Raw genomic sequence first — 13,259 nt, forward strand, 5'->3', positions numbered from 1 at the left:
TACATTTGTGATACTTAGGGTGTGTTGGTTTTAAACCTCTTAAAAAACTGGTATTCATCCTAGGGATGACTTTAGATTTGCATTTTTTTAACAGGAGTGATATAATTCTGATAGGAAGAAAATTAAAGCGATTTTATTTTGGGGGGTTATTCTGCTCAACAACTTCATATTGTTTATGAATTCTCTCTAGAAAATTATTCCCTGTTATGGAGTTGTTTTTTAAAAATCGCACATACTTTTGGGGGTCAGACTCCTGAAGTTTGAGAGCTAAGCACTTGTTCTGTAACAGCTGTTCCCTGGGTTTCTGCTTTGTCCAGCTGGTAAGTATGTCTTCCATACTCTTTCTTGGCCCATCATTTACTGGAGACTGAGAGAAGCAGGTGTCAGAGATGTAGATCTGTAGCTAGCATCTTCTTACTGGTATTTCCAAAAGATGAGGCTATGCTAATTCCTTTTACTCTCAATAGCTTTTTTGTCTGTCTTTTAAAAGTGTAATTCTTAGAAGTATTTCCTTTGGACTGTTCACTGTAAATACCAAAGCAAAAGTCTACCTGAGTGCGCAAAAATGAGCTGTTTCAGTAGAAATAGGCTTGGGGAAGACATTCAACAAAATTAGTCTTTGTTAAAGTGGTGTAGTGTAATTTGAGCCCAAACTCTTTCTGTTGTAAATATGTGGGGGTTTTGTCTTACCAAGGAAAAAAAAAAGATGCTCAAGCCCTGTAAAATCCAGAGGGAGGAGGTGTAGGAGGTGATTGCATTCATAAAATCTGACATACTAGCTTTTTGTCAGCTTTCATTCACCCTTTTCTAAGAAGGGGAATGCCACTAACTGTCTTAGTTTTTCTTCAGTATTACTCATGCTTTTCAGTATCATATTACTTTGATAATGAGAATTACCTAATGAGGTTCTGCTATAGGACTGATCTCTGAGCAGAAGCAGAGATTTTTATTAATAGAGCTAGACTATCAAATACTGACTGTTTATTAGTTATTGGTTAAAGGAAGGAGCTATGATAGTTTTGAGTTAAGCCACAAGGGACTGATCAGATGCAAACTTTGTAAGCAGAAGCAGGAAACATGGAAAGTGATTTTTTTTTTTTTTTTTTTTTTTTTTAAATTCTTAACTCCTGAGCAATAATTGGGGTCCTTTTTAACACTGGATGAGAGGGATGGGCGTGGAAATGCACTTAAACCACTAATATACATTTGTCTTTATTCCAGTAAATGAGGAATTGCGAACACAAGACCTACTTCCCTACATCATGTAGACTTCTGCTTTCCAGAACTGTAGCCTGTCACAGATACCAGTAGTAAGGACAGATGAGTAACTCTTAAGGATAGAGGATATGTATGCATGGTAAGTTATTAAAGTCAGAATGACAAAAGGGAAGTTCTGATTTTGAAAACTAAAGGATATGGTGAGGTTTGTGTTGCTTCTGTTGCTAGAAATGTGATCTTCTGTGTTAAGAGACAAAGGGAACGACTAATGCAGTCTGTTCAGCCCTCTAACCTGCATTCCTACATTTATCTGTTTCTTTCTCCTGTACATGGAATTGAAATTATCTTCAGAGGACTGAAGTTAATGTTGTGAGATGTGACTAACTTATGATTTTTACATTTGTGCCTTCTCTGATAAGTACTGAAAAATATGTTCACAGTTCTCAAAAGCGCAAGGCCATTTTTTCTCCTTCATTGGTGGAGACTCTCTTGAAGCAGTGGTTGAGTTCTATTTCCGTACTTCTTCCTTTTGTCTTCCCCAGGTCTCTGCTGTCAGCTCTTTCCCACTTCTCGTCACGCTATTTTCCCTCCCCTGCTGGCTTCCAGTTTCTTCAGGAAAGCTGTGATGGAAGCAGGTGGCCTTGAAAATATCCTAGGGAGAGAGTGGTTCTTTGCCAGTGGATCTTGCAAAGCAAGAGTCCTGACTTTCTCTTCCCACCAATCGGAAACAAACCATTCTTTCCTATATAGACAGGACACTTCAGCATCTTCCAAAAGGCCTGGTAACTCTGTGGCTGTGGTATGCTAAGACAGATTTCTTGGAATGTATTCAGGGACTGAACTGGAAAGCGTCTGCATTGTATGAAATAGGCATCAACATAATGGCATCTCAAGAGCTCTTTGTGTGTTAGAGATGATCAATGGATGAAATACTGTGGCAAGTCATTGTAGATTATATTTGTAAAATGTATCAGCTCTCGGTCTGCAAAACTAAAATAAAGCCAGTGACGGTTAAAGGATGAGAGAGTAAAATTCTATGTACTGCAGCTCTGCCTTACTTGGAAAAGGCATAGTTTCCAAGAAGCAAGAATAAATATGGTAACACTTCAGAAAGTTGCTTATGCAAAATTTTTTGGGGGGACTCTCTAGTTCCAGTATAAGTTTTTAAACCCTGCCTGTTTATACACCACCATCTAGTAAGTTCTCCTTTCTGCCACTTTTACCTTTTTCTGAAGAACTACTCTTCCACTGTTTATAGCTCTGTGTAATAGCATGTCAGACCATCAAGCAGGTTCACAGTTCAAATTCTCTCTTGAGATTTCTCTGCATTTACTTTATTCTGCCACTAGATGGAAGCCTTGTTCTAAAGACAGTTACTGTTTATTCAGGCATTCTTACTATTGATACTAGTAAGAGTATAGTATTCGGTTTTTCGTGAGAGTACACTGAAATGTTATTTTTCTTTAGAACATCATTCACTCCTATCTAACATGGGAGCTTAAAATCCTGCTAATGGGTGTTACTGGCCATCCGCACTGAAAGTAGAAGGCTTCATCAGTTGTGTGGGATGTTAGCTCTTGAGCTGTGAAAATTGGTAGAGGTGAATAATTTGTCAAGACCAAAGAACTCTGAACTTTCAACTGGCAATTTAATAAAAAATGGTTTAAGGAAACTCTTCTTCACCTCCCCTGGAAGTGCTATATATGTAAGTTTTCATTGGTCAGATATTACAGACATCTGTAATTTTCCTGTTATTTTCACTCTAATGCTGTTATGGTTGATTTAAAGAAAAGTTGAAAATGGGGTGAGGTATTGGGCAATACTTCGCAGATTATCATCACCCTGTGGATGGGCAGCAGGATTTACAGAGAGAGCAAGTAGAACTGAGATATTTGCTTCAAATATGAGGTCCCAAACAAGGTCTTTGGGTTGGTTTTTGATTTGTGTAGGCTACTAGCAGCACTGTGTCTGTTCCTTGTATTTTGGACTGTACTATCAAGAATGCTTAGTATCTTATTGCCTAACAAGACATGGTGCTTGACTTTTGTTCTTTAAGATACTGATAACCTTTAAGGTATTGATAACCTGTGATTAAAGAGTGTAACCAGAGAGCTGTCTTAAGCCAGTGTTTGGTTTAAGCCTTTTTGGGTTGCTGTTTTCCAGAATGATTCCTCTGCATGCATGAACACGTGCAGGTATTGCTGGTGTCCTATTTTGCATCTCTGGGTGCGTCTATGCAAGTGGTTTTGTTTGGATTAGGAGTGTGTGTTTCAAGCAAATCTCATGATAGTCTATACTTCCAGTGCTTATGTTTGCATCATGGAATGGTCTTGGGGAGCAGGAACTGGATTCCTTTCACAAAAAATTGACCTTGAGGATGTCTTTCAGCAGTTAGTGGGTGCTTGGTCTGCTGGACCAGGGCTACCTGCAGCAGGTGTTGGGCGCTCTGTACCAACTGTTTCATACTACAGATTTCCTGATGTGCCTCACTTCTTGCTTATTATGAAAATACAGCAGAGCAAATGTTAACAAGTTTAACCAACACTTTCAGGTGAGTCTAAAAGCAATTTATCCTTCAAAGGATTAACAATGTCATCAGTGTTTTGTAGTAAGCTTCCTATTTTTGTATTTCACTGTGGATTCTGGCAAATAACCTCTAGTGAATATAACCATAGCATTTCAAGGTGTTGCTTTCCCCAGTTATTTGCCTGTCCTTTTTGGAGGTTGGTGCTTAGATAGCAGTGGTAGTAGGACAGCTCTAAGTAGTAGTAGAATAATTTTTTTTTTTCCTCATTTTTTTTTTTTTTTTAGGCTGTCACTTGTGAAACTCATTAGTAGTTACAGAATTCTAACAGTCTGGCTGCCCCAAAGTTGTATCTGATTAAGAAGTTTTTCTTTTGAGATGAAGATGATCAATTTTGCTGCCTTGTGGTTGATCAGACACTGCAGAAATACACTGCATGATTTCAGCAGATATTGTGAATTCATAATGAACTGAAGGTATATGTAAATCAATGTACTAGAGCATTTTCATTGGGTTTTTTTCTGCTCTTACTTTAAAAAGGGTTGCTCATAGCTGCTAGCTGTTGACTGGGATGTGGAGTCTAAGTAAAAAGCAGGAAATTGATTAGGCAGAAGGCAGTGGAAACGGATAAATCTGTGTATTTCTTCTTTTCTCCAGAAGAAAACCTAAACCTGCTTTTACAGAAGTTGTTTAGTTTCAAGCGCAAAACATGCTTCTCATGAATCTTTTGGTGTCATCATGCAGCATATCCTCCAGGAAAAAGTCAGGTACCCCTCTCTCATCTTCCTCCCACCCCCCACAAGGTGCTTTTCTTGGTGGTGCTTAGCTTTGTACATAGAACCTGAATTCCATCTTATAAAAGTTAGTTTACTGCTTTTTGTCCCCTACTATGCAGTATTTCTCTCAGTCATAACTTAGTCTTTAATTTTGTCATAAGTGTTAAGAAATAAATACTATTTTTAATCCTGGAAGGTGTTGAAGGCTGTAAAATGCTGTTAAGAACATGAGTTTTCCAGATACCAGGAGTACAAACATCAATAGTCTGGCAATTTTCGAAGTCGCAGGGGTTTTTGTTTTGTCTTGGAATAAACAGCTTTTGAATATTTTATTGAAAATATCTTGCTAATAAAGAAAATCTTCACATCGAGATCAGAGTTGCTTTATTTGGAGAAGTTGTGGCACAGAACGTGTGCGTACATGCACATGTTAGCATGCATAATGATGAGATGCATGGTTGGAGTCCGCTGTGTCGGTGGTCTGGGCCCCAGGTCCTGATAGTCAACAGAAGCAAAGTGTTCATCTAAAGTCACTGAACTAGCTGGAGCAAGAGGTGAACCAGGAGTTCTGGTTTGCAGTAAAATGAATAAATGATACTGAGTCCGAACACTGATTTTACTGGCACTGCATGGTAGTCTGTAATGTATTTGAAAATGTTTATTGATGGAGTTTACTTCTTTGGCAAATAAATTAAAATAATTCTGATGTATTAAAGAATATTTTTATTTAAGTCAAGGGACATAGTTTAACAGCATAGTTTGTGACTTTTTAGATCTAGTGTTGTCATAATATGCATAAAAGGTGCACTAGGTATTAAATCTGACTTGTAAAACCACACAGAGTGTCCTGAAGGTAGTACAGGTTTTGTCTTGAACACAAGACAGAAGTCAAAGAAAAGTCACGAGTGTAAGAAACTCTTGAAAAAAATAGCTGTTTATTTTGCAGGAGGTGGTCAGCTGGAGGACTACATTAAAACTCTGAAATGGTGATGTGTAGCCTTGAATGAAGTTAGAAATGCAAGGCTCATTTTTTTTAAATTCACTCAGGAACCTGTGTTACTGTAGAATGAGGGTTAAAGTATAATTGCTTTTTACTTTAGCTTTCTGAAACAGTGGAGAATAATGATTACTTTCTGTGACCTTGAAAAAAGTAACAAATGTCTCTTTTCTTTAAGACAGAGCAATTCCAAGGAATGAAAAATGATACAGTAAGTTAGGAAATGCTTAAGAGGTTGAGATATATTGAGTCTTAGCTAGGTACTGATTCAGAGCCTGATCTTGTAGTTTTACCTCTTAAATCTGTTGAAAAAGAAGAAATTAAACGAAAGACTTTAAAAATAATAATAATAAGAAGAAAAAAATGGTACAAGTAGAATTTCCTACCAAGCTGAGCGGACAAATCCATCCTAAGATTTGAAGATGAGCATTAGAATTTACTCTTAGGATATTTTTACAATGACAGGTCTTGGCATCCAATGAAAGGTTTTCAGGAAGGTACTTTTAAAACAAACTTTTTAACCGAATAATTAAAATTATGTAATGTCTTTCTAACACTTACATAGAGGAGTGTTTTGAAAATAGTACCTCAAAGCAGTGAATAATGGGCTGAATGGAAATGGAGAAAAAAGCCTAATTTAGATAAATACTAATAGCTGCATTCTGAAGAATAGCATAACTGTCCTGATAGGGGAAAAACGTCCCGCAGCATGTAGGATTACTTACGACTTTAATCAATTCTCAAGGTATTTTTCTTTCATTGTCACACATGCCCATTTTAAAAAGATTGAGAGTCTCATCCAAAATATTTAGCTACATTTCTTAGTGCTGACCAAATTATGAACTTGGCAACTTGTATGATGTTGCTTACAACATTCACAGTGCTATCTACTGACTGCCACACCGTTACTTAGCAACAGTGAAGCTCACGTTTATGTACAGCTCATGCGTATGCATCTAAATGTAGTTCTGGAAAAGAAGAAGGTTAAAGGAGTGCAGAGTTTGGAAGAGGAAACATACTGTTCAGTTTTGATTTTGAGACTGATAGCAATAGTATATAGGAAAATACGTCTTAAAATGTTTTGTCTTTTAAAATCTTTATTAGATTGTTAATGTATTACAAAACTTGAAAACAAAATGAACAGAACGCGACTTCTACTAACTATAGAAAGATCAAAAATTGAAATATAGCAAATGGAAAAGAGCAGGGGCTGCATTCTATTTTTGAATGCCTGTGTTACAAATACATCCCTGGGAAACAAGAAGATTAATTATTTGAACATGGGGAATCTGAGAAAGTCACAAAAATGATATATAAATATTTTGTGAGACTAACAGGTGGGTTGAGATTATACTAGATAAATTATTTCTGAGATTGTTTGCTGCTTGTCGATTTACTACTGCTTCTTTGCTGATCAAGCTGTGATATCATAAGGGGTTTTTGATAGCTTATGCTCTTTATGACTGCAGTAATAGTCAAAAGCACAATGACTTAAAAGGCTGCTGGCAGACTGTTATTGTATGATGAATACATTAATCTCAATTTCTGGGATTTCAGGCATGCAGTTTTCATTATTAGCCAGTGTTATAGCTGCAGTAGAGTTTCCTTATATAGCTAAGGGAGGAAGGTGATTGTGGTTTGCTCCAGACACGAGAAGGAGGGAGAGACCAGAGCAACCAAGCTAGGAATGGTGAGGGTAGAAAAAAGAAAAACTAGACTTAGCTGGAGAATGGAGAAGGGTATAATGGTGAGAATTAAAGATGAGTATGTTGGGAGAGAGACGTGGTGGAGAAAGCAATGGATGTATTTGGAGAACAAAGGAGAGGTGACTGGAGAGGTGATATGTTTGTAGGAGGAGTAGGGATACTGCTACTCAAGGTTTTCTCAGAGTTGAGCAGTTCCTTTTTACCTAAAAATAGGTGGTTTGAGAAATGAATTCTCCAGAGGCTATATTCTTTTCTTCCTGTGGTGTTTGGGCTTCCCCATCTGTATCCTTAGTTGTGAGTTTACTGGGCTTTTCTTGTGGGAAACAGATTCAGACATGATGTGGAAGATGAACAAGATCCCCTACCACCACTGGGAGGGGGATTGAGAGTGTTAATCCTTGTTTTTCAGACCTGATTCAAAAGGAGGAAACATCTTGTAAAGAAGGCTTTTGAGGACTAAAATGAACCTAGTTAGTGGACACAATTTAAAGAGGCAAAAAAAAAGTCAGCAATCCAGACTGCTGAATTTAAAATATATCTAAAATATACCTCTGAATTTCAAACTCAAATGTAAAGGATCCTATAAATCTGACTTCTGCGTGTATGTTCATTGGACACAGAATTTTGGTGCTGTGTGTGTACTTTATGGGGCTTACTCATAGAAGTGATGTCTTCTTTAGTTAATGGACCATTGAAATGAGAGGTTGTAATTACCAGCTATGCTTTGTGGCTGCCTCAGAGTGGGGAAGTAGGTATGAGTTAATCCTTTATAAAAAGTACAGAAAAGTGTGTGTGTGAAGCTAGATAAAAATCTGTCCAATGCAAGTGACAGCCTACTCATCCCACCTTCTGGGAAACATGCTTGATTTGCTCTTCTCACTACTCTAGGCTTTTTTGAGGGCAAGTGGATGAATGATGTCAAATTCTTTTGGTTTCAGGCTTTTGCAAAAGGTTACCTCTCTGCATTAAAAACTGACAGGCTGTTGAACAGTAAATCTGTGTTACAAAAAATGCTATGTAAAGGAGAATAAGGTAAAACCGAAAAAGTCATCTTAATTTTTCCTTTTGCTGTTCATTCCTTCGCTACTGGAGACTAGAAGGGTGCAGGTGCTGTCTGCCTCAGCATCCCAAACTTGTTTGTTGCTGCCTGTAGGGTTGACCTGTGTAACAAGGCTCTGTGCTATATAGAAGTAAAAGACTACTATCCAAAAATTGGCCCTCATCCTTATAGAGAAGGCTTGAATCTGTTCTTCTTTGGACATTTTTTATGACCATCAAAGCCAGGTTTGATATGTGATGTGGTATGCCTTGAACATGAAATCATCTACCCATGCTTGCCAGGAGATGAAGTAGATACTGAGTCACTGTGTCTCTTTTAATTTGTTTTTTATGGTGATTGTAGGCTGTTTTTAAAGTGTTCACTAGGTAAGTTGCTTTTCGTGAGTTTATTCAGCTGCAGCTGTTATACCCACCCGCTTTGGCAGCTGAAACAAAAGCAGAATAATGAAAGAATAAAAATCTGCTGACAGTTGTTTTTGTGCTTTGCAGGCAGGATTTGTTCTAGTGCAAATCTTTGTGGGCTAATGAAGTTAAAGGAGGGCTTTAGATACTGTTCTTATAAACAAAAGCAGCCTGCCTAATGCTGTCTCTGCTAGTGTTTTCCTTCTGAAACAATGAGAGTAAATAGTGCAGGTTAAAAATGGAACATAATTTATGAGGCTTCTAGCCTTAGGGATGAGTCTTCATGTAAATGGGATTTAAAATATAAAATGCATATTAATGAGGTGGGGAGGCTTTCAGACCTGGCCTTTAATACTAATCTATTGTGAGTGGAGCAGCTCTAGAAATGTGCTGATACTGGCACAGAGACAACCAGGAATTGACTGCTCTTAGAAAACGCCTCATCAGTCTAAGTCTTCACAGACTCCTGAATACTTGTCCTGATCAAATACAGAAGGGTACTTGAACATTTCTGGTATCAATACTGTGCCTGCTGATTCTGCGTGCATTTCCCTGGGAACACTCCTGTATGCTGGCATTCAGTTCTAGCTTGTTGCATGGATGGAAGTGTAATGAAAGGGTAAGTTACTGGTGGAGTTTGGAAATCCCTTTTGGAAGAGAACTGTGAACCTTCAATTAGATGTTTTGGGCGTAGTTGTGATGAGTTAAACTGGGTGACATCAGTGTTAGCAGCTCCTGGTCCCCAATTATTAATGACAAAAAGTCTCAAAAATGCTTAAGTAACTTAGTAACTCTTAAGTGTGCATGAAAGTGTGCCAAGGGACTAAAGCTTCTCCTTATTTATTTTTGGGAAGGAAGATACTCAGTATTAACTACTATTTTAACAGTTTCAGCGAAGGAATGTTGTTTAAATTCCCTGAAAATGGGATGCGTTTGTGGAGCAATGCACCTCCTTCTAATTCATGGAGTCTGGTGCTGGGAGATGAGAGAAGTCATCTCAAAAATGCTGAGCCCTTCATTTTACTCTGTAGATAATGCAGGAATTGGCATATCTGTCAGCAGCTGGCTGGGAAAGCTAGTAATAATTAATAGCCTCTTAACATTACCTTTTTCCTTTTCTTGGTCTTTGCTCCAAATGCACTGATTTAGCTGTCAAATACCTCTTGGTTTGAAAGAGGAGTTTTGGAGCCTTAAGTATAGAAGATTCAAAGAGTTGCTCTAAAAGCTGAAGTACTAACCTGGATCTTGATTTCATTTGTTTGGTGTTACTTGCATGATTTTTGTAAAAGCTTTGCATTTATTCTATAAGTAAATGATGTCTCGTGACATCTACAAAACCTCTACTGGAATACCTACACTCAAAGTGAGCACCTTCCTTGTCTCTAGCTTTTAGTAATTTAGGGCAAGGCACCAAACTCTGTTTTTCCTTGTAAGTAAAATCCACTAGACTTTTCTCTAGTACTAAAGAAAATGTAGTCCTATTTTCTATCCACAGCAATACCTTGAACGTTGTGAAAAGTGGACTGTTTCCTTGTGGATTGGATGTTAGATAGTTGCTACTGATTTGTTGATTTTAATACTCTTCTGAAAACACAGTCTAGAATCGGCATCATAAGATCTGAGATCAAAATGGGGGAGAGAAAAGCTCCAAATGTTTTTTTTTCCAGAAGTTAAAATGGAGAAAAAGCAAAATCAGTGAAGCTCATCATTATAGTAATTATATTCTTAGTCTTAATTAATGAAAATACTGCAGGAAGGTGTTGTTTTACACTACAGTTCTGTATTTAGAACTGCTAATGGAAGGTCGCAAGCTGAGCATTGCTTGTTCCGGAGTGCTTGCCAAATTTCCTAAAGGATTCTCTTTGTCATGCAAGCTTTCCCCTGTGGCATGGTGCTTACATACTGTACATGCCTCTGCTGCCACATTAGGTAATAGCGTCTCTTTATTAAATCTGGAGTAACAACATGATTATTTGTGCTATTGGAATAAATCACAAATGTATTAAAACCACTTTTTTTGTCCCCTGGGTCTAGGGATCTCCTGACTCATCTACTAAGCACTATGCCTTTTGAATAGCTGTAGTATGTGTTGTTTTCTTAGGATATGGAATAGGGGTCTTTAATTCATATGATCAGTTACATGTGAATAAAAAAGCTTAAGGGTGTGTTCAAGAGATTGATGCCCATGTGGGTAGTCTCCTCTCCCACTGAGAGTGGCTGGATAGTGTTCCTTGTGCAAATGCCAGGAATACTGTTTGAGGTGCTGCCACAAACCTGCAAAAGTCTTACCCTATCCAGGCAAAATGGCTCAGCAGCAGTCTCACTGCTTACTGCTCGGAAGACACCAGTTTTCCTGTACCACTATATGGAGCTAGCTGATGCATCTTAAAATTTTTGAGGCAGTTTTGACCTAGGATTTATGCGTTGGTTTTGCCTTTTAAAGGGGGGGAATAGTAATAACAGATTCTAAAGCTCTGAAAATATTCTGTGAGCTAGGAAGAGTTTAACTCAGTTTTACAGATGGAAAAGCCAAGGCACAGAGATTGAGTTAGAAATTATGCACGAGTCCGGCAGTTGAGACTGGCCTCCCATTTCTGGAGGTCTAAGTCCAGCATCTTAGGCAGCCTCAAGTTGGCTATGTCCCTTTACCAGGATGTTAGACTACTGACCTTTTGGTAGAACTATCCTACCTCTATGAGCTGTGGTCAAATCATCCTGTACCCCAGGCAGTCCCTGGCCTTTTCACTTGTTTGTTGAATGGCCTGAAAAATGTTCCCTGCTGGGCAGTAGGAAAATACTTGCAGCATAGCAAGCATGCCCATCTCCTCCCTGGCTTTTGCCCTGCCAGAGTTCCTCGTTCACCTTAATTCACTGGTTTCTTCTGTACTCACATTGGTTTTATTTTGTTTTTCTTAACAGCATATTGATTATCTTGCTGTACCGACCCAAGTGGAGACAAAGCACTCGTTTTTGCTGTGAGAGGCGTAGCCAGATTTATACTCACACTTCTGGACCTGACATCTCTTAGATCGTAATGATAAAGGTACAGTATCTTATCTCCATTGCTTTCTTGATTATTTTAGGGGAGAGTGCATGTGCACTCCTCCTGTGGTAAAACACACTTCTGTTTTGATTTAAGCAGTGAAGACGCGGCCCATGCTAAGCCCAGATACTGCTGTCTAAGATGCTTGTCCATCTGCTCAAAGGCTGCTGGTCCACAGTGAGTGGCTGTCATTTTGTATACCCGTGCCTGATGTGATTCAGGTTAATGTTAGATCACTGGTAGCTAATAATGAGAGATCGTTCTACTGCAGCTTGTTGGCAGATTGGGAAGGAAGGCACAGCACAGATGAACATTGAAAGCAGATTTGCTTCTACTTCTCCAGAACTTACCTTCCTTCTTAGGTCACCCAGCATCTTGGTATCTGTTACCTTTGTATATTTGTACTCTACTGACACAATCTTATAGGTAAGAACTCAATAAAAAAGATACGTGTTTTCACAGGGCAAAATAAAAAGGAATTGATTAGTTGAGGACCAAATGCGTGAGGGGGAACATTGATTGGGTGTATTATGTATGGCTTCTTATTAATCTAACTGTGTAGGTAGAAAAAAATATATATTCTAAATCTAGGGGTTCACAAATATGCCTACATGGACTTCATGGACATGTACACATACACTTGTGTAAGTACTTTTGTTTGAGGTATTTTACAGACTGAAGTGAATGCCTCTATGTGCATAGCATCAGACTGTAGAAACAGTGCTTGAAGGCATAAATAGGTATGTGAATTCTGATAGAGGATGACTATTTGCCCTTTTTTGTCCATTCTTTTGTTCACTCTGTTCCTATGCTTAAGAAACTGGAAATAGAAGAAATGCACAAATGTATAATAATCATGTTATGTTAAAGCAAATTTCCTGCAGCAGTAATCAGTGTCACTGAAAAAAAGAACAGCAGTCAGATAAATGACAGTCTTGTCACTGCTTGGCTGAAGCAAACATGCTGTCCCTAAGTTAGAGCTAAAGCAAAGTTAAATTGGCCAAAAATAAGCTGAGGAACAGAGAAATGCGAAGAAGGGACTCTTCAGTGACTCAAGAGATTTGGCTGTCATCTTGTGTTGTTTCTGTGCCTTACAGTAGCTGTTATCAGTAATTCAGGAAGTGAGCTTCTGGGATAAGGATAGAACTTAGTACTGCTGATAAGGAAGTGAAATGATTGAAATGCCTGGTGTAGTGTTAGATAAGATGAAATGCCTAGTTTATCACACAAGCAGACTTCTAGCAAGATCTAGGGAGGCTGCGTGGCTTTATTCAGTAAAAGGCTGCAGGCTACCTGGGTGACCACCATACAGGCCAAACAGGATGGGAACTTTATGTCAAGAATCTTCCCTGCACAGATCCCTTTGTTTGAGCATGGGAGGATTTTGTGTTTCTGATTACACAGAGAGATTTACGGTAAGGGATTCTTTAGTGTTCTATTGTAAGCCTAGTTTGAAAGTAAAAACTTTCTCGATGGTGCAGTATTGGTTTCTGGCCTTTTGTAAAGTGCTATGTGTGTTTGACTTTCTTGGCCA

General features: G+C 38.4%; 1 protein-coding gene across 3 annotated transcripts in view; it reads left to right on the plus strand.

Annotated features, from left to right (window-relative positions):
* The window catches only part of MYLK3 (myosin light chain kinase 3), a 65,683-nt gene that overhangs the window by 14,007 nt on the left and 38,417 nt on the right, over positions 1 to 13,259 (plus strand). The window contains exons 1-3 of one of the 3 annotated variants that reach the window (XM_049804883.1): positions 69 to 1,357; positions 1,761 to 4,509; positions 11,602 to 11,725. In XM_049804883.1, coding sequence (XP_049660840.1) covers positions 11,717 to 11,725 — 9 coding nt within the window. In that variant the 5' untranslated portion in view covers positions 69 to 1,357; positions 1,761 to 4,509; positions 11,602 to 11,716. Of the gene's footprint in view, positions 1 to 68; positions 1,358 to 1,760; positions 4,510 to 11,601; positions 11,726 to 11,821; positions 11,903 to 13,259 lie in introns of those variants that run through there. The other 2 variants (XM_049804881.1, XM_049804882.1) reach the window with 2 other exon arrangements.

Source organism: Accipiter gentilis, chromosome 7 (assembly GCF_929443795.1).
Source record: "Accipiter gentilis chromosome 7, bAccGen1.1, whole genome shotgun sequence".
Classification (NCBI taxonomy): Eukaryota; Metazoa; Chordata; class Aves; order Accipitriformes; family Accipitridae; genus Astur; species Astur gentilis.